This window comes from Alexandromys fortis, unplaced genomic scaffold (genome assembly GCF_014885135.2).
Source record: "Alexandromys fortis isolate MF-2015 unplaced genomic scaffold, M_Fortis_MF-2015_v1.1 scaffold_36, whole genome shotgun sequence".
Taxonomy (NCBI): domain Eukaryota; kingdom Metazoa; phylum Chordata; class Mammalia; order Rodentia; family Cricetidae; genus Alexandromys; species Alexandromys fortis.
Window position 1 is genome coordinate 9,452,557 of NW_026067915.1, and position 27,214 is coordinate 9,479,770.

The 27,214-nt window shown below is 41.7% G+C and overlaps 1 protein-coding gene across 6 annotated transcripts in view; it reads right to left on the minus strand.

Annotated features, from left to right (window-relative positions):
* Arih2 (ariadne RBR E3 ubiquitin protein ligase 2) overlaps positions 1–27,214 on the minus strand; it is a 56,985-nt gene that overhangs the window by 17,079 nt on the left and 12,692 nt on the right. For 5 of the 6 annotated variants that reach the window (XM_050139370.1, XM_050139368.1, XM_050139369.1 and 2 more), the window contains one exon: positions 1,189–1,256. In XM_050139370.1, the coding sequence (XP_049995327.1) occupies positions 1,189–1,256 (68 nt within the window). Of the gene's footprint in view, positions 1–1,188; positions 1,257–12,930; positions 12,977–27,214 lie in introns of all 6 variants that reach the window. The other variant, XM_050139373.1, reaches the window with a different exon arrangement.

A 27,214-nucleotide genomic window follows, 5' to 3' on the forward strand; every position in this document is an offset into this window, starting at 1 on the left:
AGCATCAAAGCAGAAATAGAAGAGTATATGTGTGCATGTGTGTGTGTGTGCATGTGTGTAAGAGATTGAGACAGAGAATATACTCCAAAATGTCAACAATCACAATGGGTAGAGAGGCACTGAAGGATGCTAAGGACAATTTCATATCCTTTTCATGAGATGAAACTGAACATCTTAACATCTTACTGAACATCTCATCAGTCCAGGATCTATGCTAGCTACTTACTTTTTGTCAACTTGACATAAGCTAGAGTCACTGCAGAGGAGGGACCTCTGAACACCGAAGCAATTTCTTCTTTCCACTAAACATCTTACCTGCTCAGGGTACATGCTGACTAGTTTTGTCAATTGAACACAAGCCAGAGTCACCAGAGAGAAGTGAGCCTCAATTGAGAAAATGCATCCATAAGATTAGGCTAGAGGCCTGACGTGATAATATATACTTTTGGTCCCAGCGCTCAGAGGCAGTGACAGGTGGATTCTTTGGGTTCAAGGACAGTCTGACCTACATAGTGGGCTCCAGGGCAGATAGAGCCAAAACAAAAAAAGATTGGGCTGTAGGCAAGCCTGCAGGACACTTTCTTAATCAGTGACAGTGAGGGCCCAGCCCACTGTGTGTTGCCACCCCTGGACTAGTGGATCTGGGTGCTACAAGAAAGCAGGCTGGGGCTGGAGAGATGGCTCAGAGGTTAAGAGCACTGGCTGCTCTTCCAGAGGTCCTGAGTTCAATTCCCAGCAACCACACCATCTGTAATGAGATCTGGCGCCCTCATCTGGCGTGCGGGCATACATCGAGGCAGAATGCTGTATACATAATAAATAAATCTTTAAAAAGAAAGAAAGAAAGAAAGAAAGAAAGAAAGAAAGAAAGAAAGAAAGAAAGAAAGAAAGCAAGCAAGCAAGCAGGCTGAGCAAGCCAATAACAGCCTTCACCATGGCCTCTGCATCAGCTCCTGCGTTGGGAGCTGTCAGGTTCCTGTCAGGTGTGCATGTTCACCCTGGCTTTCTCCAACGGACTGTGATTCAGAATATGCAGCCAAATAAACCCTCTGCTCTACAAGCTGTTTTTAGTTATAGTGTTTCAACACACACACACGACATACTCCAAAATGTCATCAAAATCACAATGGGTGGGCAGACAGAAGAATGCTATGGACAATTTTATCTTCTTTCCCCTGATCATCTTACCTGTCCAGAATCTCTGAGACTTGCCAGTGGAAATTAACTAATATAAGTTTTGCAACTGAGTGAGATACCTGTAAGAAACAACAACAACAACAAAAAACAAATTTTAACTGTAGCTTCTTATAGTGCTCTATAGTTTGAGAATGTATACATCTACCACGATGCTGGGCTCACATTTTTTCACTTAGTTGCATTCTTTGGCTCTTTTAAGTTAAATTAGTTATATTAATTATTTTATCTCTTGTTCTTAGTCTTTGTTTTCATTAATATTTCCTATAAAAAATAGAAGCTTTCACTGAAAACTGAACCCAAACCATCCTTTCTATAGTAATTAAAAATGTGTTATCTAAGCTAGGCATAGAGGAACACGTCTTTAATCCCAGCACTCAGGAGGCAGAGGCAGGCGGATCTCAGGACAGATCAGAGTTCAAGGCCAGCCTGGTCTACAGAGTTCCAGGACAGCCAGAGCTACGTATTAAGACCCTGTCTCGAAGAAAAAAAGGGGGGAATATCAAACATAAGCAAGAGGCTTTCCAGATGGGATCCCAAATGTGACTTATGTTCTCACATGCTGTCCTATGAAGGCGCACACACAAAGTATGAGTCTAGTTAGTACTAGCAACACAGCTCCAGGCTTTGACTTCTTGATTTAGAAGCCATAAACAACAAAATAAAGGATTTAAGGTCAGATTAGTGGTAGCACATAATTTTACTCCAGCAGCTGAATCTCTTCTGAGTTCATCTCAGAAATAAAGCTGGGGGGCTGGAGAGATGGCTCAGAAGTTAAGAGCCTTGTCTGCTCTTCCAAAGGTCCTGAGTTCAATTCCCAGCAACCACATGGTGGTTCACACCCATCTGTAATGGGATCTGGTGCCCTATTCTGGCATACACACAGACAGAATATTGTATACATAATAAATAAATATTAAAGAAAAAAGTAATGAACATCTATAAAGATATTGCTATAACCGGGCAGTGGTGGCGCACGCCTTTAATCCCAGCACTCGGGAGGCAGAGGCAGGCGGATCTCTGTGAGTTCGAGGCCAGCCTGGTCTACAAGAGCTAGTTCCAGGACAGGAATAAAAAAGCTACAGAGAGGGCTGGAGAGATGGCTCAGTGGTTAAGAGCATTGCCTGCTCTTCCAAAGGTCCTGAGTTCAATTCCCAGCAACCACATGGTGGCTCACAACCATCTGGAATGAGGTCTGGTGCCCTCTTCTGGCCTGCAGACATACACACATTGTATACATAATAAATAAATAAATAAATGTTTAAAAAAAAAAAAAGCTACAGAGAAACCCTGTCTCGGGGGAAAAAAAAAGATATTGGTATAACAGCATATGTAAGATGAGAAAAAAAATTAAAAAAAAAAAAAAGAAAGAAAGCTGGGTTAGGCTAGAGAGATGGCTCAGAGGTTAAGAGCACTAGCTGCTCTTCCAGAGGTCCTGAGCTACACTCCACGCAACCACATGGTGGCTCACAACTATCTGTGATGCATGCAGAACACTATATACACAACAAATTTAAAAAAAAATTTTTTTGGCTGGGCGGTGGTGGCGCACGCCTTTAATCCCAGCACTTGGGAGGCAGAGGCAGTGAGAGAGACCATCCTGGTGTACAAGAGCTAGTTCCAGGACAGGCTCCAAAACCACAGAGAAACCCTGTCTCAAAAAACCAAAGAAACAAAAACAAACAAACAAACAAATTTTGGTATAGTAGCAATGCCCTTAATCTCAGGACTTGGGAGGTAGAGGCAGGCAAATCCTTGGTATACATAGAAAGCACCAGGCTAGCCAAGGTTACACAGTGAGACTCTGCCTCAAATAAACAAACAAATAATCAAATAGCATTTAAAAACCAGTTTTGTTACTGCTATTGTTTTTCAAAACAGGGCTTCTCTGTGTAACTAGACTTGGCTGTCCTAGAACTTGCTCTCGAGACAAGGTTGGCCTGAAACTCAGAGATTCACCTGACTCTGCCTCCCAAATTCTGGGACTAAAAGGCATGCACCATCATGCCTGGCTTAAAAAATCAGTTTAAAATCTCTGAATTCATAAAATCCAACAAGCACCAGTAGCAAAACATTTTTTTAAAGGTTTGTAGACAGTCTTCTGGCTTGTACATTTTCTGGTGTCTACATAAAAGGTGACAAAAGCTACCAATTCTAAGAAGGATACATGCACTACTAAGTTATTTGCAAGAATAAAATATTGAAGGCAACTTACATATTCAAGAAAAATGAGCTTGATAAATAATACATAACAGATCCATGCAATGGATAACAATCGAGTTAGTGGAAAGGTACTATTGTAATGGTCTGCTCTGTTAAGACAAGGCACACCCCCAGCCCCGCAAAGGCAAGCTGATCTTCAGCTTCCAGCCTGAGTCCTTTCTTTTTCTGCCTCCCTCTCGAAGAGGCAGCTTCTATCTCCCCCTTCTCCTCACTTCTCCTCTTCCTTTCCATAACCCACCAAATAAATATCCAATCTCACTCTGCATGGTGTGCCTAACCATGTCTCTGTCTCTTGCCCCACAGCGTGGCAGCATGGTCTCATGGCGTGCCCAGATGGCACTGTCTCTCCTTGTGTAGGACTGGCTGCCTCATCGAGATCCCTCACCCACCATGTGGCTCCCTGCCTGGCCTTTTCTGCCCCTCATGGCCCACTGCAGCAACTTGGGGAACTGCATAGTCCCTGCCTGGGACTGGCTGCCTGCTGCCACTTTGGGGACCTGCAGTATGGTATCGGGGCAGCCATTTAGGGATTCGTGTAGTAGGAGCTGCAGGGCTGCGTCCCCAGCACCCTGGTTGCCTGCTAGCTTATGCCCCAAAATAATTACATGGACACTGTATTCTTTTAAACACTGCTTAGCCCATTAACTCTAGCCCTTACAGGCTAATTCTCATATTCTGCTTTAACCCATATCTAATAATCTAAGTGGCACTGGTCTTACCGGGAAAGATTCAGCATGTCTGACCTGGTGTCTGCCCGGGAGAGGGGAGCATGGCCTCTGCTCCAGAGAGCAGAGCTGTCAAGTCTGAGCTCACTTCCTCTTCCTCCCAGCATTCTGTTCTGTTTACTCCACCCACCTATGTTCTAACCAATAAAATGGGCCAAGGCAGTTTATTTTTTAACCAATGACCTTCCTCCATCAGATCCGCAGTATTTTACTTTTACCATTACAACTATAGTTACTGACACAGAAAAGGGTTTTCTTTTTTTCCTTTGAAAGAGTGTCTCATATATCCTAGGCTGACCTAAAGCTTGCTGTATAGCTAAGGGTGATCCTGAACTTCTGATCCTTCTACCTTCACTTCCTCAGTTCTGGGATTACAGATGTGTGCCACTATGTCCAGTTTATACTCAGTTCTTTGCAAATTATAGGCAAGCACTCAACCAACTGAGCTATGTTGCATGCTCCAGAAGTTTACATTTCAGAATTAGGTTAAAGAAGCAAGTAGTAATGCAGCATTTGCTTGTTAGGGGACATAATAAGTGAAAAGTAAACTAGTTGCAAAACATCTTAAGTGTCAAGACAGGAGCAAAAAGGCTGGGATATGTTTGTAGGTCTATATCTGAGTACCCAGGGCAAGCACAGGATATTACAAAGGTGTGACAGAAAACATGAAAGGCCAGCAGATACCTCAGGATACAGACATAACTCTATTTTGAGGCTGAGTCCTACCTGGTTCACAGAGAACTTCAGTGGGGAAAACAGCACTGAAGCTCAAATAGTCCAAGACTTAAATAAATAAGTTATGTTTTAGAACAGTATCATTATCTGAGGCTGTTCAATTAATGAGTGCCTTCCTGTCCCACAGGCCAAATACATCTGAAGAAAACCAAGGATGCAAGATAGCTAACTTCATTTGAGGTAGGGGTTCCCACTACCCTCCATGAAAGGGAACACTGTGCACACTGCTAAAACATTTTCTTACTGAGGACCATGAGATTTTAGGTCAAGGTTCCTAAATCATGGATAGTAATGTCTTTTAACTATTTCAACAGACCATTATCATAAAATGAAGTGATATACTAGCTATTTTAAATTTTAGCAGCTGCATAAATACATCTGTTAGGTAAAAATTTTATTTCATTTTTTAGGTAGGTCTCACTCCTTAGCCTTGTTTGGCCTAGAACCTTGTATGTAGAACAGGTTTCCAACTCACAGAGATCCACCTGGCTTTGCTTTCTGAGTACTGACATTAAGGATGTATGCCACACATCCTCTCTCCCCTTAGAGGTTCTCACTCTGCAGCCCATGCTGATACAAGCTTGTGACCTGTGGTGGTTTGAAAGAAAATGGCCCCAAAGGGAGTGGCAGGATTAGGAAGTGTGTCACTGCAGAGGTGGGCTTTGAGGTCTCATATATGCTCAGGCCGAAACCAGTGTCTCAGACCACTTCCTGTTGCCAGTGAGTCAAGATGTAAGGATTCTCAGCTCCTTCTCTAGCACTGTATCTGCCTGCATGCTGCCTCACTTCCCGACATGATGATAATGGACTAAACCTCAGAATTGGAAGTGAGTCACCCCAATTAAATATTTCCCTTCATAAAAGTTGCGGTGGTCATGGTGCCTCTTCACAACAAGATGCTCCTTTTGCCCTGGCCTACCATGTGTTAGGAATACGGTGTGCTCTTACAACTCTTGAACCATGATCCTCTGCATTACTTTCTGAGTGCTGCTAATTACCAACGGGCAACCTTGCCCAACTATATCAACTGCTTCTTACCTTGACTTCTGTTTTAATTTGTAGCTAAAGATAACCTTGAATCTTCCTGTCTCCTGGGATCACAGGTATGGGCCACCATACCCAACTGTTCTCATTTCTAAATATCTTCATATACAGAGGGCATGGGCCCGGCAAAGGCACCAAAATTACCATAAATGACTTAGGTAGAATCTTTACAGAAAGATTTATGGAAAGGGGTCAGGGCTGCCTCCCTTAATTCCATAAAGCCTACACAACTAGACAAGAAATAGATATCCATTCAATACATGATTAGTTAGTAATTTATGTGTGCTCATGTGTATGGTCTTCTTTCTCCGCCTGTATATGTGAATGTGGGATTACAGGGAGAAGATCCGAGTCTGGCTTTACAGAGTTTAGGGATCTAAACACAGGAAGTCACACTTGCAGAGCAAGTGTCTTACTCACTGAACCCAACACCATATACCAATATTAACCTGTGGTTCTTCAAAAGAATTAAAAAAAAAAGTGTTCAAGGCATGGGGGCTGGAGAGTTCAATTCCTAGTACCCACATGGTGGCTCATAACCATCTGTAATGAGCCCTGGTACCCTCTTCTGGCCTGCAGGCATACACACAGGCAGAACACTGTATACATAAAAATAAAAAAGTGAAGGCAGATCTATTTTTAGAAAATGTTCAAGGCATTTATTTGAACACTGTACTGATTCCTTGATTTCAACAACACTAACAGCCAAAACAAAACCTCAGAGTTAAGCTCACTTACACTAACATGGTTCTGTTGACACCAGAAATGCATTGACTACAATTCTGTGCACATCCTAGTTTTGGTAAGGAAAGAAAACTAGTTGAAGAGATGGCCCACAGTTGAGAGCACTGGCTGGTCTTGCAGAAGGGTCTAGGTTCATTTTCCAGCACTCACACTATGGCTTATCTACCAATAGCTCAGGTTCCAGGGATCTGACCATGGACCTGGCACATACATGGTGCACATCTATCATACAGGCAAAACACACAGCCAGAGCTAAAGAATGAGTCCCTTTCTCAGGGAGGGGTCAAAAACAGAACAAACACACACACCCCCAAAACAACACAATAAATAAAAACTAACTGTGAAGATATTTATTAAGTGCAAAGAGCCAAAAATCCCTCAATACACTTGAGTCAGCAGAGAAAAAACTCACATATATACCACTAGCTTTCTGTATCAGGTGCTAGTGTGGTTCCCAAGTTGTACGTGAAGTTTAAGAAAAGTGCCTATCGGGGCTGGAGAGATGGCTCAGAGGTTAAGAGCATTGCCTGCTCTTCCAAAGGTCCCGAGTTCAATTCCTGGCAACCACATGGTGGCTCACAACCATCTGTAATGAGGTCTGGTGCCCTCTTCTGGCCTGCAGGCATACACACTGATGGAATATTGTATACATAATAAATAAATAAATAAATATTAAAAAATTAAAGTGCCTATGTTATGACATATGCAGACACTATGAATATGGTGGAACCACTGTGGCAAGACTGATCTTCATCGAGCAAGGCACAAAAGGAGGATATCAGTGGTTCTCAGTCTTCCTTATGCTGTGACCCTTTAATCCACTTACTCATGTTGTGGTGGCCGCCAACCATAAAATTATTTCACTGCTACTTCGTAACTTTAATTTTGCTACTGTTATGAATCATAATGTAAACATCTGTTTTCTGGTGGTCTTATGCATCCCCTGTGAAAGGATTGACTGAAGCCCAAAGGGTTGAGAACTGCTGCTGATCTATATACAGAACCAGGTGTCAAAGACGCCTCCAGGGATGGAGGACAATGATCAATGAGCAGTACTTTAGAAGAATTTATTTTAAAGGTGGTCTTAGCGGTGGGGGCAGTTTCCCCACAAATTAAGATCCTAGGAGTGAAATGATTTATTTCTTCAACCCTTCCATCCACACATCAGTTTACCCAGAGGGAAACTTGAAGCAGCCTCACTCCCTGGCCAGCAACAAACCTTGTTGGGGCATTTAAGCCACGTTAAAGATAAAAATCAGCCTTAGTTCCAAGAGGTGAATTTTCTCATGATCAATTAGGACTCATACCACCACTTTTCAATACTCCAAGAGCAGCAATTTACTCTAATCAATTCCACTGGGCTGGAGACACTCTGCTCAACTTTTAAGAGCACTTGCTCTCGTGGAGGACCTAGGTTTCATTCCCATCACCCAAATGGTGGCTCATAACCACTTATAATTCCATTCCCAGGAAGATTTGATGCTCTCTTCTGACCTTTCAGGAAACTAGGCTCACATACGGCACAAATATATACATAGCTAAAAGAAGGCAGAATATGCACATACATTTTAAAAAATCTAAAAATAAATAATCAATACTTGTACAACTTCAAAAATCTTTTAGTATACATTCCTCCTATTTTCGGCTGAATAAAGATAAGCTCTTGCCAGGGATGGGGGCACACAACTGTCATTCCAACACTAGGGAGGCAAACAATGTGTCTCTGTGAGTGCTAGGCAAGTCTGGTCTACACAGCCAGTTTTAGAACAGTCAGAGCTACATAGTGAAACTATGTCTTTAAAAAAGGAAAGAAAATGAGAAAAAGACAGATATACAACACACATACACACACACACACACACACACACACACTCTTTTTGGTTTTACAAGTCAGAGTTTCTCTGTGTAGCCCTGGTAGTTCTGGAACTCGCTCTGCTCTGTAGAGCAGGCTGGCCTCAAACTCAGAGATCCACCTGCCTCTGCCTCCCAAGTGCTGAATTTAAAGGAGTGTGCTACCAAGAATTTGGCAATTTCTTAACGTGTTAAACATACACTTACCATGTGACCCAGGAATCCTGCCCCTAAATATCGACATCAAGACACGTGAAAGCAATGCCTACATTAAATCCAGGACATGGATGATTTTAGCAACATAGTTTTAACAGCCAAGTCAGAAACAGCCTAAATGTCTATAAGTTAATAAATGAACAGATAAGCAAAAAAAATGTGTTATCTACACTATGAAAATCACTATTTACCAATAAAGGGAATCCATTAATGGCATATAAAACAGATGAAACTTAAAAAACAACACAATCATAGGAGGATCAGGAAACATGAATTTTCTAAAAGAGACAGAATTGCAGAGAAATATAGTAGTTCCTTGGGGCTAAATATGACGGCTGAGCGTAGACACATGAAATTTTTGGAGTGATGGAAAAGTTGGGATCCTGGAAGGGTGCGGTTGGTACACACCCTCGATCCCTGCATTCAAGAGGCAGAGGCAGGCCAATCTTTGTGAGTTCAAGGATAGGCTGGTCTACACAATAAACATGTTCTCAAACAAACAAACAATGCCAGGTTAAGGATAATTGCTAAACAGATAGATATATCCCAGCACTCGGGTGGCAGAGGCAGGCCTATCTCTGTGGGTTAGTACAGCCTAGTCTACAAGAGCTAGTTCCAGGACAGGCACTAAAACTACATAGAGAAACCCTGTCTCAGAAACAAATGAACAAAAAAACATTTAATGGAAAAATTTAAAACTGGATGAACTTATTCCTACATGAAAGTTTCTATAAAGCAATGCTAGGCATGATAGCACACATCTACAGTCATAGTACTTAAGAGGCTGAGGCAGGGGAATCCTATCAGTTTGAGGCTAGTTTGAACTACATAAGTGAGTACCAAATCAGCTAGGGCTTCATATAAAGTCCATATTTTAAAAAATTGAGTCAGACGGTGGTGGCTCACGCCTTTAATTGCAGCACCACTCCAGAGGAAGAGGTAGGTGGATCTCTGAGTTTGAGGCCAGCCTGGTCTACAGAGTAGGTTCCACAAGACAGCTAGGGCTATACAGAGAAACCCTGTCTCAAAAAAAAAAAAAAAAAAAAAAACAAAACCCCACAAAAAATACCAAAAACAAAATAGCTTCAATAAAGTTGATTAAACAAACAAACAAACAAACAAAACGCCATAGTGCACGCCTAGAATACCAGCAGGGGATTGGAGGATCAGGAGTTCAAAATCATTCAACACCAGCCTGGGCAACATGGGACCTTGTCTCAAAAACAAAATGGTAACTTATAAAAATAATTGGGCCCATGAGGTATTTTTGAAAGTAACTGATTGCTATGCAAGCTTCATTAACTGAAGCCAATCCCTGGAAACCATATGGAAGGAAATAGCCTACTCCTACAGCTGTCTTCACATCTCACAGGTGACTCACACATACACCACACACATGATCAGGGAAAGAATAAAACATACCCATATGTCTCAAAATTTCTGTAATTTTGGAAGTTAGGAGAGTGGCAACTGTGTTACTAGAAACTACTTACACTGATGATCCCCATACAGGGAAAGAGGACCTGGTAGTGGGCTGCTACCTCAGAACATAGTAAACATGCCCATACATCAGTTCACATAACCACATATCTAGCTGCTTAGAGTCGTTCCCCCCCCCCCCCCCAATACCCTGGCCACCAAACAACAGTTTCTCTGGCTGTCCTGGAACTCCCTCTGTAGACTGGTCTTAAACTCAGAGATCTGCCTGCCTCTGCCTCCTGAGTGCTGGGATTAAAGGCGTGTGCCACCACCACCCCGCTTAATGTCGCCACAGGTCACTTGTTTAATTCAATGCCTGTCTGTGAGTACCTTTTATGTAAAAGTGCTCTGCGTGTGCACCAGCACACCCGAAGAGAGCATTAGGTCCTATTAAGATGGCCATGAGACATCATGCTGGGAATTGAACTCAGGATCTCTGGAAGAGCAGCCAGTGCTCTTAACCTCTGAGCCATCTCCCCAGCCCCCATTTATTTGTATTTTTTGAGAGAGGGTCTATGTAAACTAGGCTGGCCTGGAATCCAGGCCACTTGAAGGAAGTGAGGACCCTTCTGTAGTCATTTATCCTACACGATACCCTACATTACCTACAGCCTTAATCCAATCCAGCAGCTCCAGATCTCTACTTTTGAAAACATCTAGCTACCCACGTCAGGAAGGACTGTTTCTGAGCAGCGCAAACATCTACCATCCTTTGTGGCCTGTGTCTGTAAAGGGAATTGACACAGACTTTCACTTGGTAACACTGTGTTATAGGCGCCTAGTGAAGTGGGAGGCAGTAGGAGAGTCAAGTTTTTCCTTCTTATTTTAAAAAACTGTAAACATTCCACTCAATTTTATTCCTGCTTCACAAGCAAGGCCAGAGAAGGCAGCGCAGAGACCAAAGGGAGATGCATTGTTTAGTTTCCTCACTAAGATGTAATGACATCTGTACAAACACTTAAGTGGCTATTTACCAGCAAGTGGTTCCAAACATGACTAACAGCACAGAAGCCTACAGCCTCAGCATTTCCTAAGATGTTCCTTCCTAATGCTATGACACCTTAGTATGGTTTCTCATATTGTAGAGAAACCCAAACATAAAACGTGGCCTCTTATGGAGAAAGTATATTACTGGGGGTGGGCTTTGAGCTTTCAAAAAGCCCATTACAAGCCCAAAGTCTCTCTCCTCCTGTGGCCTGTGAATGCCTGATTGCCACCATGCTTCCCACCATGACAATAATGGACTTAACCTATGAAACTGTAAGCCATCCCCAGTTTCCGTGTCATGGGCGATCTCGTCACAGCAAGATAGCAGTGCACAACAGTAACACTTCTGAAGCAGTAAGCTTCAGTTCACAGTGTTAGAGAAGGCAAGTCCAAGAGCAGTTTGGTTCTGGGCATAGAAATTCTGATTCACTGCCCTAGTCTAGGTTTTAATTTTGTTTCCTGTATGTTCATCACTAGGTTCTTAAAAGAGAATACTCCAGTGAAATTCTTTTTCAATCTCAAATTCCAAGTCCACTTCAAGTCTGTTAGTAAATAACTAATTTCTTTCCAAGCTCCGACCAAATCCTAACCCCCTCAAAAATTTAAGCAAGTCATTATTAAAAATTTGGTTACTTGGGGAGGGGGAGGGAAATGGGAGGCTGGGAGGAGGCGGAAACTTTTTTTCCTATTCTCAATTAAAAAAAAAAATTTGGTTACTTTAGCCAGGCGGTGGTGGCGCACGCCTTTAATCCCAGCACTTGGGAGGCAGAGGCAGGCGGATCTCAGTGAGTTCGAGGCCAACCTGGTCTACAAGAGCTAGTTCCAGGACAGGAACCTTTGGTTACTTGGCCAGGTGGTGGTTTCCAGGATCCTTTGTTTTCTTTTAGTAAAGAATTCAGGTCAAAGCCGGGCCATGGTGGCGCCCGCCTTTAATCCCAGCACTTGGGAGGCAGAGGCAGGTGGATCTCTGTGAGTTGGAGACCAGCCTGGTCTGCAGAGCTAGTTCCAGGACAGGCTCCAAAGCCACAGAGAAACCCTGTCTCGAAAAAACAAAAAACAAACAAACAAACAAAAAGAATTCAGGTCAATAGCCAGGTAGTGGTTGCACACACCTTTAATCCCAGCACTTGGGAGGCAGAGGCAGGCAGATCTCTGTGAGTTCGAGGCCAGCCTGGTCTGCAGAGCTACTTTCAGGACAGGCTCCAAAGCTACTAAGAAACTGTCTCGAAAAAAACAAAACAAAACACAAAAATTTTAGTTACTCGAGTAAACGTTTGCATCCCTTGCCTACAATGAACTAAAACCATCACGGGAGGTAAAGCTTGTTCCTTAAGGAAATGGAAAGCACAATGGACATTCAGGACCTCCCTTAAGAGTCAAGTATCTTTGGAATAAATTCTTAGAAGGAATTTCTCAAAATTGAAAAGTATTTGGTGACATCCTAGAGCACTTGGATAGGATACGTTTTGTATTCGAAGTATTAACATATAGAACACAACAGCAGTGAGGATGAAGTAAGGCACGCACTAAGTAATTTCTGCTCCTGATAATACCTCAAGAAAACCCATGACCATGGTCAGTTCTATCTTCCTTTCCTAGCGTTACCTATAGCTGTCCAAACTGTCTAGCCTCAAAGACAAGTAGGTAACAAAACTTGCAATTAAAAAATTTCCCCAAGAAAGGATGAATCCAGCAGCCCACCATAACTGTTGCCAGCCCTTCCCACACTTACCAGTGCCATAGGGAGGATGCAGCCGATGGCAGTGAGCATCAACGGCCTGAAAAAATACAGGTGGTAGTTTCAATTTTTATTTAGAATTCTTACTTGCCAACTGCCTGACATCTTTTAAGGCTACACCAGTAGGTCTTCATGCCTCATCCAATCAAACCACTCTGTGGTCCAATCATATTTGTTAACAAAACAGAGGTCACTAAACAGCCCAGATGAAGAAAAGGTGAGCTGGCTTCTGGGCCTGGGGTAGAAAGAGAAAACTAGTTTAAAAAGATCAAGATGAATGGATGTGGGTCTTAGGCAAATGGAAAAGTAAGAGGGAGATAAAGTAATAAAGTAAGAGAAGAAACAAGGCTAAGGCAGAGACTAAGGAAATGAACAGCAGCCTAGCATCGGGCGAGTCAGCAGAAGCAGGGCAGAGGTGCCCCACTGGTTATGTCAGCTCCCCCATACTTCACACCTACATAGTCTCAGCCTCAAAAGATTAGCTCTTAGGCTGACAACGCTGCTCTCACTCGCTTTTCTTTACAAATCCAAAGAGAGGACTTGTAGTAAATTGGGGCATCGATATTTAAACATGTTTTCAAAATCTGATAATACACACAAATTTGAAGATTGCTAACTGGCCTAACCAAAATCATTCATGACAACTATGATCTCATACAAAAAAAAATATCAAAATACAATCAAACAAAAATCCCAAACCAAAAAGAACACACACACACAAATAAAAAAACGCCAAAGATGTCACTAAACAGGAGGATCTCTATGAGTTCGAGGCCAGCCTGATCTACAAGAGCTAGTTCCAGGAAAGTTGGTGCTATAACACAGAAAAACCAAAAAGATTTCATTCAAAAAAGGAGAAAATAGGAAAGTTACTATTCCTTTACCAGGAGAGTTTTGTTTGTTTTCATGTAGCCCAGGCTGGCCTCTTGCTCTGTAGAATTACTGATGCTCCTGCCTCCAGCTCCCAAGTGCTGAGATTACAGGTGTGTGTTAGCAGTCCTTGTGTGATACTGAGGATCAAACTGAGGGATCTGTGCACACCAGCTAAGTACTTTACTAACTGAACTACATCCCTCACCTTGAAGGCATTTTCTAAAACCATGGACACTCCCTGAAGCTCATTTATTCATTACCCAGCTCTCACATCAACTTAGACCCAGCTCCCACCCAAACAAACGTCCATGAGTGAATAATTCCTCACAGTACTCGGTACAAAAGGTGGGTAGAGCCTTCTAAAATGCTGACAGACTTCTGAGAAATGACATACACATAGCTGCTATTCGCAAATGAAGGTCATGTCCAGCAACCACAGTAAAAAGAACTGCAGAAAATGAATGGGATGCAGAAGGGCAGGAGGAGGGGTAGGTTGGAGAGAACTGTGGTTGAAAAAAAAAAAAGAAAGAAAATGAAGTGAACACAGCAGGACTAAAAACTTGAGTCAGTTGGCTCAGAAAGATGTTACTTTTTCCTTTTCTTTTTTCTGTCTTTCTTCAAGTGCTGCCACAATCCATCTCATCTAAAAAGGACTTCCGTGTCTTGCCTCTTTCAGCTGGCTAAAGCAGAGCACACGAATACTAACCAGCCCTTTGCCTCTCCTCCAGAAAGGGTTTCAAAGGCTAACATACTCTAAGAAGAGTCACAAATTCCAACAGCAACTATGAAAAACAGAGCTTCTACTGTCTTAGCAATCAATCCCCTTTGATAGGCTCCAGTCACAGAACTTTTTCTGCTACATGAAACTTTGTAAACAGAAGAAACAGACTAGAAGCTCTTTTAAAGCAGACTTGCTCCTGCCCCTTTCAAATAATGTTTCCTTTTCTGCCATACCTAAGCATTCACAACAGGGACCAGCACTGTTCTCATGCTATTACCACCCGCCTGCTTTACTCTCTAGTAACTAGAACCCTATAAGCTATTGAATGCAAGCAGTCTCCAAGGCTGTCCCAGCACTCTGATCCAGAAACGAGACCAGAGACTGCTTCTGAAGACAGTAAAAATATATAGCCTACTGGCTGGTCTTATGGAAACTTAATACACTAGATGGAGTTACCTGAAAGGAGGAAATTTTAATTAAAAAAAAAAATGGCACCATAAGATCAGGCTGTAGGCATTTTCTTAATTAGTGATTGATGGGGGAGGGCCCAGCCCATTGTGGGTGGTGCCATCCCTGGGCTGGTAGTCCTGGGTTCTGTAAGAAAGCAGGTTGAGCAACCCAGTAAGTGGCATCTCTATGGCCTCTGCATCAGCTCCTGCCTCGTCAGGTTCCTGTCCTGACCTCCTTTGATGATGAACAGTGAGATAAGAAGTATAAGCCAAATAAATCTTTCCTCCCCAACTTGCTTTTGGTCATGGTGTTTTGTCACAGGACTAGTAATCCTAATGAAGGCCAAAGGAGAGCTGAGAATCCCAGCGAGAGGACAAAAGGACGGAGTCATGTATGTTGAAGTCAAGAAAAGCCACTTAAAATTTCCCAAGTATCTGCAGTGGATCTACCATTGCAGAAGTAGAAATATAGGAAAGAACATGATCAAAATATAGTGTATGAAAAAATTAAGCAAAAATATGAAGCAGAAGTACAAAGACTATTATTTAAACCTCCTTTCTTACTATTCTTTTTTTTTTTAAAGGAGGGGAAAGAAATTCAAAGCTTTAAATTATCCTAATGTAAAAGTCAAACTATTTTCATTCCCTTCTCTTTCAACATGTTTGAATGTTAAAACAACAGAAGATGGCTAAGAAAGTAGCTCAGTTGGTAGTGCTTGCTTAGTGTGCTAGACACCTGGGTTCAATTCTCAGGCATGTATAATATCAGGCTTACAGGCACACAAGCCTGTAGCATTGGCGAAGTAGAGGCAGAATGGTAAGAAATTCAACATTACCCTTGGCTGCCTAAATTTGAATCCAGCTTGGGCTACAAGACTCTCTGCCTAAAACAAAACTCACAAAAGACATTCAGGAAGTGTTCACTAAAAAACCTTAGGCAGTCAATACCATTAGACCTGCAGTTCAGTTGGCTCAGAAAGATGTTACTTTTTCCTTTTCTTTTTTCTGTCTTTCTTCAAGTGCTGCCAAAATCTAAGGAAGATACTTCAGGCTTCCTTACTCTGTCTCTCAAGCTGTACCCTTGCAAGGTGGCTGACCTCTGCGATGTCTTAAGCAATATGGACATCCTCTTTCTCTCAAATATTACAGGAATGATCTCTAGGCCACATATTAATATTCTTCTCCTCTGAAACCTCTTGAGCGGGACCCTACAGTTCAAATCACTCTGTCTTCCATGCTCCTACTAGTATGGCCCAATAAGCCCTGCTTAAAGTCTCCAACTGTTTTTCTAGTCCAAAGTCCCAAATTACTCCATATTCCTCCAGCCAAAAACATGGCCAGTCCTATGGCAACAATTCCCCAGCTTCAGGTACCAACTGGGTCTTAGTTAGGGATTGTGACCACAACAACTATTACAAAGGAAAACATTTCATTGGGACTGACTTACAATTCGGAATTTAGTCCAATGTCATTATGGTGGGAAGAATGAGGGCACAAAAGGCAGACAAGGGACTGTAGAGTTCTACATCTGGATCAGCAGGCAGTAGGAACAAAGAGTGAGCTGCTGAGCCTGGCTTGAGCTTCTGAACCCTCAAAGCCCACCTCCAGTGATACACACCCTCCAATAAGGCCACCTGTCCTAATCCTTTTCAATAATACCATTCCCCATAAGCCTCTGGGAGCCACATTCATTCAAACCGACAGCCTCTCAAGTGCTGGGATGACAGATGTGTGCCTCCACAGCAAACTTTGGATTATGTGTAGTTTTTCTGCTTTACATGAGAATACTAAGTTCTCCTGACAATCCTATTGTAAACAGTTCCATAAAATTCCTTTACCACATCCTGTCTGCCATGTTCCACCTTGCTCCTATTCGTAAAGAAGTCTCTACTAGCAGCTGGAGAGATGGGTCATCAGCAAGGGCACTAGTTCTTCCAGAAGACCCACCCTTGATTCCCAGCACTTACACGGTGGCTCACAACCAGCTCTAACTCCAGTCTCAGGGGATTCAATTGTCTCCTCTGCTCTCCATGGGCAGCAGATACATAGTGCATGGTCTTAACAAGCAAACCAAACACATACACACATAGAATTAAAATAATTATTTGTTCTGTTTTTCAATACAGGGTTTCTCTGTGTGTAGCCCTGGATGGCCTACAATTCACCCAGTAGACCAGACTGGCCTCAAACTCACAGATATCCACCAGTCTCTGCTTCCCAAGTACTGGGAGTAAAGACGTGGGCCACCACTGTCGGGATTAAAATAATATTTTTTTAAAATTTATATTGCACCTGGCAGTGATGGTGCATGGATTTAATCCCAGCACTCGGGGAGGCAGAGACAGGCAGATCTCTTTGAGTTCAAGGTCACAACTGATCTACTGAGCAAGTCCCAGGACTGGCTCCATAGCTACTGAGAAACTCTGTCTCAAAAAGCAAAAAATAAAAAAAATAAATTGGCTCTTCCAACATTCCTAAGTGCTGGAATTACAGGCTGGTACCACAACCCCTGGTTTTATGTAGTGTGAGGGACTGAAACTAGAGCTTTGTTCATGCTAAAGCAGAGACTCCACATAGAATACCTTCTTTCCTATCCTGTGCCAATACATATAGGAAAGATCTGGAAACATGTGCCATCTAGTTGAGTATTCAATGTTTTCATTTCATTTCATTCTTTCTTTCTTTTTTTTCCCTGAGGGTCTCTCTACAAGTACTTGATGTCCTGAACTTATTATGTGAACCAGGCTGGCCTCAAACTCAAGAGATTCACCTGCCTCTGCCTTCCAAGTACCAGGATTAAAGGCGTGCGCCACACACAACCCAGTTTAAGTTTTCAGTTTGTGCATTTATTAACCCTTTCTTAGTTATCATCAATAAGCAATATTTACACCTGAGATCCACCTGCTTCTACATCAAGAGTCCTGATATTAAAGACAATTTTATTAAGCATTGACATGTAAAGAAATACTGGATCTTATGCAAGCAGTGGTGGTGCACACCTTGAATCCTAGCACTCAGGAGGCAGAGGCAGGTGAACCTCTGAGTTTCAGGTCAGCCTGGTCTATAGAGTGAGTTCCCTGACACCCAGGGCTATACATAGAAACCCAGTCTCAAAAGAAAAAAAAATTAACAACAAAAATAAAACTGGATCTCAGTGCTGGAGAGATAGCTCAGTGGTCAAGAGCACTGGCTGTTCTTCCAGAGGTTCAATTTCCAGCACCCACATGGAGGCTCACAGTAAATCCAATTGCAGGTAATCTTCAATCTCCTTTGGCAACAAGAATTCATCTATATACTTAAAAGAAAAAAAAAAAAACAAGCAACCAACCAAACAAATAAGCAAAAAAACAAGATCTGCATCTCAAATTGTTCACAGCTTAGCTTGCAAGCTTTATAAATCTTATAAATATAAAGCAGTATAAAAGCAAGAATGAAGGATCCTGGGGCCCAAGGAGAGATGAGCTTTGCTGGTCTGTTTTATGACACAAGCTAGAGTCACCTGAGAGGAGGAAATCCCACTGAGAAAATGCCCCATATCTGGGCTGGAGGCATTTTCTTAATCTGTGACTGATGGGGAAGCCTCAGCTCATTATGAGTATAGCTAACACTAATGGTGGTGCTGAGTTCTGTAAGCTTCAAAAGGCTGAACAAGTCACAAGGAACAAACCAGTGAGCAGCACCTCTGTGACGTCTGCATCAGCTTCTATCTACAGATTACAGCCAGATTTGAGTTCCTGCCTTGGCTTCCCTCTGTGATTCTAGCGGTAACAGAGCTCAGGTTTAAAAACTAAAGTGAAGGTTGGGTGTGCTAACGCACACTGTTGTAGATTTTTTTTAAGATATGTTAATTTGTTGTAATGAAGTCAAGATGTGTTGCATTTTTATGTTGCATTTGACTCTGTAAAGCTGCGATTTTTTGCCTGTTAAAACACCTAATGGTCAGCCGAGAAGTAGCGGCACATGCCTTTAATCCCAGCACTCAGGAGGCAGAGGCAGGCAGATCCCTGTGAGTTTGAGGCCAGCCTGGTCTACAAGAGCTAGTTCCAGGACAGGCTTGATAGCTACAAAGAAACTCTGTCTCAAAAAAACAAAATCAAAGCAAAAACCTCTAAATATACATAGGCTTGAGAGAGAAGAGAAGGCATAGAGTCATAAAAAAGTCTTTAAAAAAGGAGTAAAGGGGGCTGAAGAGATGGCTCAGTGATTAAGAGCATTGCCTGCTCTTCCAAAGGTCCTGAGTTCAATTCCTAGCAATCACATGGTGGCTCACAACCATCTGTAATGAGGTCTGGTGCCCTCTTCTGGCCTGCAGACATACACACAGACAGAATATTGCATATATAATAAATATTTTTTAAAAAAAGGAGTAAAGTAATATTAAGTAGACAAGGCATGTAAAGATGGAAAATACAGAGTCTCAGAATTATATATATTGTGTTATCTTTAAGATTTTTGGCTGCTAAGAAATCTTATATTATAGAAATTGCTAGATTAAACCAACATATGTATTTTTAAGTTATCTTGATTTCAAAATTTAAGTCAAAAGATATGTTACTTTGGGAATGAGGTTCTGCTTTTATTTCTGCAGAAAATAAAGATTATTTTTTAAAAATATTTATTTATTTATTACGTACACAATATTCTGTCTGTGTATATGCCTGCAGGCCAGAAGAGGGCACCAGACCTCATTACAGATGGTTGTGAGCCACCATGTGGTTGCTGGGTAGGAGGAGGGGGAAGGAGAACTGTGGTTGGAATGTAAAATGAAATTAAGTGCATTTAAAAAAGGGGGGGGAGGAGTGGAAGTGGGAAAGAAAGGAGTAAAGAAATTGTTAGTAAATCTTCCAGATAGAGACATTTTGTTCACTGCTAGCGCTGCTCTATTTCTAAGCAAATCTTATACCATTTGTGCTTCTCCACTAAGGTTAGAACTTGGGGTTATCACTATAAAGATGTGCGTTTATAAAGATCTGCAATACTCAAAAACAAAAAAACAAACAAACAACAACAAAAACAGATCCCATGTCTCTGTGCAGTTTACGTAGCAACGCTCAGAAGACAGCAGTTCGGAAGGGACAGGAGAAGTGTCCTGCTTTTTTCATCTGTACTTTTTTCAATCTCAGTCTTTCTTATTTCTTCCACCTTTTGAATGGACAACTCAAATCTCAAGTCTTTCTTAGACTAGCAGATAAAGTGATGTCTTGGTAACAAGGACCCCACATCAATTCAGCACTCTACCAGGTAGTGGTGTCAACAGAAACAGGATCAAACAGCACAGCAATTAATCAAAGCCCTGAGGAAAGGGATCTTGTCCTGGCTACTACCAAAAACTCAACTGTTTATTTTGTTTTAGTGGACCCCAGAAGACAGGAGGAGTTCTAGTTTCACAAGCAGACAACCCAACAGCATATGCACAATCAGATGCACCAATCTGCAAATACTAACAGTGTGATCCCACCATATGATCCCAACATATACAATACTGACAATGTTCTCTTCATTTTTTTCTTTTCTTGAGACAGGGTTTCTCTGTGTGGCCCTGGCTGCTCTGAACTCACTATGAAGACCAGGCTGGCCTTGAACTCAGAGATCTGCTTGTCTCTGCCTTCTGAGTGCTGGTATGGAAGGTATGCACGACCACGGCCTGTTTTTTGTTTTGTTTTTGAGACATGGTCTCTCTTTGTAGTCCTTTCTGTTCTGGAAATCATTATGAAAACCAGGCTGGTCTTGAACTCACATAAATCCACCTGCCTCTGCCTCAGGAATGCTAATAGGATGCATTTTTATGTAACCACAGTTACCATGCAGAAACTTTCATTGGTCCTATCCAACCCCCACTGATGAAGTAATGTTTATTAGAATAGTTATATGCCAAGTACTTCATACCCACAATCACATTTAATGGTATGGAGGAGGAATTACAAACTGATGCTGAGCAATTTTGAGGAACTTGACTAGGGTTGCATTATACTAAGTGGCAGAAAAGAACTTATCCAGGCTATGGACAAAGCCTGAGATACTTAAGACTACATCCATGAAGATGCTCGCAGCAATACAACCAGCCTCTTAAAAACAACAACACACCAAGACTCACCCAAATGTCCGGTGGAGGATATTAGAAGGAAATTATGGTTCAAGAATAAGATAATATACTATATAGGCATTTAGAGTAACTGTAAGGACAAAGTAAAAAGCATGGAAACATTTGAAATATGTGTGCTAAGAAAGCACAGTACACCTAAACAATTTCTAGAATGTACTGTCCACAAGGGAAATTTTGTTCAGAGCTATTTTTCCAGTGGCCCACATACTGCTATTACTAAGTCCATAATGGCTGAATAAATGAATGGCAGCAAAGTAATACATATATGAACAACAGCTGAGGGATAATAAGAAACCTTTTTTTAATGGAATCATGAATGATATTCTTTAATACTGTAGTTAATTCCCTAAAAGTAAAATTTTTGTATATAAACAAATTCAGGATCAGAACACGGAATTTCATCCTTGTTCAACATTTTACAGTTTCTAAGACAAACAGAAAGCACAGAAAGATGGGACACAGGAAGCTGACCCCCAGTGGGATAGAAAACTCTCTCAAGGACACTGAACATGGCACACAGCAATTACAATAACCTTTCCAGGCAGCAAGACAGGGACAGCTTTCAACTGGCTGCTTAGGACATCCGAATGCCGCGTTGGACATCCTCACCCACCTTTAAAAACAAGATTTCCAACTTAAAACCACAAATATGTCAACATACAGGCCATCTATCTGAAATGCAAAATTCAAGCATTCAAAGAAACCTGATATCAAGTCACAACAGAAATCAGACGGCTCACTAAGAACATTCAGTGTTACCAGGCTCATCTTGAAAACATTCCCCATGAGCAACAAGAAAAATAATGAAAGAAAAAAATTAGTATGTAAAATACAACTATTCCAGAATAAATGAAAAAGGTCATTTTAGGAATTAAGTCTTCAGATATTATCCATGTGTCTGGTGCCACCTAAGGGAAAAAAAAACTAAACACAAATTATTTTCTGTTAAAAAAATATCAAAACATAGAACCAGGTCATTTTAAACACATTATAAAGACACCTTTAAAAGTCAGAAGCCCTAAAAATTCATCATTTACCCACAAATGGGAGAAAAATGACAAGAGGAAGAGTTTAACATGATTTTTACCTACATTCCCCTGAAGAGCAAACACTATAGATTTTAAAATAAATTTAAGCAAGAGAGTAAGAGAATGTAGGAACCATTCCCCCAGCTCTACTGCAGTTAGTAACTCATGAAGTAAGAAGAGGCATAAATAACTGACTAATTTCCCCATCCACAAGGCTTAACAAGAGAACAATATAGGGCTGGAGAGATGGCTCAGAGGTTAAGAGCACTTCCTGCTCTTCCAAAGGTCCTGAGTTCAATTCCCAGCAACCACATGGTGGCTCACAACCATCTGTAATGGGGTCTGGTGCCCTCTTCTGGCATGTGGGCATATACAAAGACAGAATATTGTATACATAATAAAATAAATAAGGTTTTTTTTTAAAAAAAAAAAAGAGAACAATATAATATACTCCACTGACACTCAAGTTCTGAAACTTCAAGCTTCCTTTCCCCAGTAATAGACATTTCACAATAGTCCATATTTTATTTCTTTTTCCATATACATCAGTCTTACGTTTGTATAGAAGAAGGCAACCTTCTACCTTCCACCCTCACTGCCCTATGGGCCTGAATGTCTTCTTCCTCACTTGAAACTGTTTTACTACATTTACTTACTCATTGTGTTTATACATTTGTGTGCATCGTGTGGGTACAGTTATGGGGGTGTACAGAGGACAAGCTGCACGAGTCAGTTCTCTTCTTTTTCCCTGTGGTTCCTGGGGATCAACCTCAGACCATGCAGCCTGGTAACAAGCTCCTTTACCTACTAAACCATCTTATCAATCCCGGTCTAACTCGCTTTTAAGGCTCTCCTGCCTCAGGACTAAACTCAGGTAGCTCTGGTGTAGGAGGTTCTTCTGTCTATGTAATGCTTTCATTGGTTGAATAAAGAAACTGCCTTGGTCTTTTGACAGGGAGGAACTTAAGATAGGTAGAGCAGACTGAACTGAATGCTGGAAAGAAGGGCAGTGTGGCAGACTTCATGATTCTCCTGCCCGAGAGGGATGCTGGTTAGACTCATGCCAGTAAGCCACAGTCAAGTGGCGATACACATTAATGGAGATGGGTTAAACTAATGTGAGAGTTAGCCAATAAGAGGCTAGAGATAATGGACCAGGCAGTGTTTAAATGAATACAGTTTCTGTGTGGTTATTTCAGGGGTGAAGCTAGCCAGGCAGCTGGGACCAAAAGCAGGCCCACTCCCTCTACAACAGAGCTCACTAAGGCTTCTGGACTAGATCGAATCCAAAGTAAACTATTTCTTTTCCCTCCTGCAACAGGCGGATGGGTCTTGAATATTTGCTTCTCTGAGCAAGCACACTTTGAACATGATGCTAAGAGAAGAACACATAAGGAAAGATTTATTTTGCAATTTACCCATCATCATCTATCATGACCCTGACTGGGCCCCGTTTGAACAAACTTTTCCTGAACAAACTGTTAGCAAATGTTTCAAGAGTCTCATGAAGAGTCAGGCATGCTGCAATATACCTGTAATACCAGCGATCAGGAAGCAGAGGCAAGATGATTAGGAAAGCTGACCGACATAGCAAACCTGAGAGCAGCCTGGGCTACATGAGATCTTTTTCTCAAACAAATGGAGGTGGGGCATTGGAAAGATGGTTCAACGGTTAAGAGTGCTTAGCTATGAGGACCAGTGTTCAGATCCCAGCACCTATGTCAGATAGCTCACTGACATCCTCTCTAGCCTTAGTGAGTACATGTCCACATACTCACACAAACACATACACAGAGATATGAATACACACGTAAATAAACACCTTTTTATAGAGTTTCACAGAACAGGCTGGGCAGTGGTGGTATACACCTTTAATCCCAGCACCCCGGAGGCTGAGGCAGGTGAATCCCTGTGAGTTTGAGGCCAGCCTGGTTTACAAGAGCTAGTTCCAGGATAGCTAGGACTGTTACAAAGGGAAACCCTATCTTGAAAAACAAAACAAAGTTTCACAGAATAGTACTAAATATCAAAACTCTTTGTTAACAAATCTATATTTTCTAATAAGTTTATCACGGGACTGGAGACATAGCTCAGCAATTAAGAGCATTGCCTGCTCTTCCAGAAGACCTGAGTTCAATTACCAGCACCCACATGGCAGCTCAGAACTGTTAACCCCAAATCTAGTATATCCAATGCCATTTTCCAGCCTTAGAGGCTATCAGATATGTACCTGGTACATATATCCATTCAGGTAAAACACCATACTATCTATGTATCTATCTACCTAACTATATAAAACATGCATCAAATGAATTGATATGGGAGCTGGGAGCCAAATTCAGATCCTCTGGAAGAGTAAAAGGCACTTAAAAATATATCTCTATAGATATATATTATGTTACATACACTATACATATATTCTGCATCAGGCAGTTTACACCCATCTATGACTCAAGCTACAGGGAATCCAATGCCCTCTTCTGGCTTCCATGATGAAACCACACACACAACACATAATCACATATATAAACATACACATAAATAAAAAGTTTTTGTTGTTTTTTTCAAGACATGGTTGCTCTGGCTGTCCCGGAACTCAAGAGATCTGCCTGCCTCTACCTGAGTGCTAGGATCAAAGTCATGTGCCACTATGTCTCAACTGCATGTATGCCTATAGGCCTGGAAAGGTGCCAAATCTCATTATACATGGTTGTGAGCCATCATGTAATTGCTGGAAATTGAACTCAGGACCTCTGGAAAAGCAATCATTGTTCTTAATCCCTGCACCATCTCTCCCACCACAAAACATACATTTTTAAAAAGCTTATTATTATAAAAAGAAGCACTTCTTTCCTCTGTAACAATAAAAGCTTATGTATGTTTATGTAAAAATATAGTACCACAAACTGGAGCGATGACGCAGACACAAGATGTCCTGCATGTAAGCATAAAGACCTCAGTTGGATACCCAGGCCCCTGCTGTTTGCCTTTTGGTTTAAAAAAAAAAAAAACAAAAACCAACCTGACACAGTAGTAGATGCTTACAATTCTAGCACTGGAAAGGCAGAAACAGGTAGATCCTGGGGCTCACTGGCCAACCAGTCTATCCTACTTGGTTAACGCCACACCAATTTGAGACACTGTCTCAATAAATACAGTGTCCAGCACCCAAATAACACCTAAGGTTGACTTCTGGGCTCCAAATGCATGTGTGTGCAAACACACACGCAAACACACAAAGGAAATAATAGTAATCAGGGTGGAGAGAATTCTATGAAGTGCTTGCCTTACAAGCATGACGACCTGAATTTGATCCCCAAGCAAAATCTGACCACAGAAGCACACACACCTGTGATCATTCTGCTGAGGAGAACAAGACAGAGGGATCCAGCCAGGCTACCAGAATCAGAGACCTCTAGGGTTACTGAGACCCTCCCTCATTATTAAGTGGACGATCCTAATACTTTTAATCCCATCACTCAGGAGGCAGAAGGAAGCAGACCTCTATGAGTATCAGGCCAGCCTGGTCGATATAGTGAGTTTCAAGACAGTAAGAGATAGCGTAAAAGACTGTCTCAATGAATAAACAAGGAAAGAAAGGGAAGGAGAAGCAGGTGAGATTGTTCAATAGCCATGATCATGTGCTTCCAAACTTGATGATGATCTAAATTTGATCCCAGGAACCCTACAGCAGAAAATAAGAACTCCCACAATATGTCTTCTGACTTCCACATGTGTGCTGTGGCATGTGCACACATATATGTTTACATACACACAAATAAATGTAATCTTAAAAAAATTAAAAATAAGTACCTGGAGTGATGGCTCTGAAATTAGTAGTATTGGCTGGTTTCCTTGGGCTTGAGTCTCAGCACTCAAATGGAGATGTAAAACTATCTGTAACTCAGGGGTTGCAACCACACGCTTCTGGCTGCCATGAGCACCAACTATACAAGTAGTACACAGACATACATGCTGGCAAATTATCCATATTCATAAACATTTTTTCTAAGTTTTAAATGAAAAAGGTCGAGGGCCAGAGAGATGGTTCAGTGTGTAAAGGTACTTGCCACGAAGGCCAATGACCTGAGTTCAGTTCAGACCTCCACAAGCAAACCACAGTACATGAAAACCACCCCCAGATAAACCAAAGCAAAATAAGGTGGGGAGTGACTGAGGACTTGACAACCTACAACTTCCATGCACAGGCATACCCATCCCCATGGGAACACATGTACTTCCGTGTAAGCATGAATGCACACATAACCCAATACACAAAAAGACAAGGGGGAAAAAGGCGAGGTACTGTGAAAACACACTCAGGAAGGCAGTGACATAAGGATTCCCAGGGCTCATTGGCTAGTTAGCCTAGCCTAGCCTACTTGATGAGTTCCAGACCAGGCAGAGTCTCAAAAACCAAAACAAAAACAAAAAAAACAAAACAAAACAACAGAAAGGACCTAAGGAATAACATACAAGCCTCCAAGACAGGAGCACTCATGGGAAGAACATACACTAACAAAGGTAATTTTCCTTTTTTTCTTCTTCTTTTATCTTTGGCTGAGACATTATCTTTCCATTATGTAGCTCTGACTATAACGAAATTCTCAAGGCCAGGCTGGTCTCAAACTCAAAGATCTGCTTGCCACCACCATACCCAAAGTAATTTTTCTTTAAATACTGCTAGAGAACCACTAAAACCTATGCATACAAGATTTTCTCCCTCCATTTTGACAAGAAGCAGCCATCCTGCAGTGGTCTCTCTCATCCCACAACTATTTGAATATCTATAGTTTTCATTTCCTGACAGACATTTCCTTAGCTCTTGATCTGACTTCCAACACATTTTGTTTTCTGTTGTTCAAAGAAGAGAACCCAGCAACATTCATGTGATGCTGCATCAGAGTTCTAAACTGAGCTATGTCTGCAACCCTTGGTTTTGTGTTTTGATTTTCTAAGACAGGAGTTTTTTCTCTCTATATCCCTTGCTTTGTAGAACAGGCTGGCTTTGAACTCAGAGTGGGAACTCACAGAGATCTGCCTGACTTTTGCCTCCTGAGTGTTGGGATTAAAAGTGTGCACCATCATGCCTGGGACCATATAT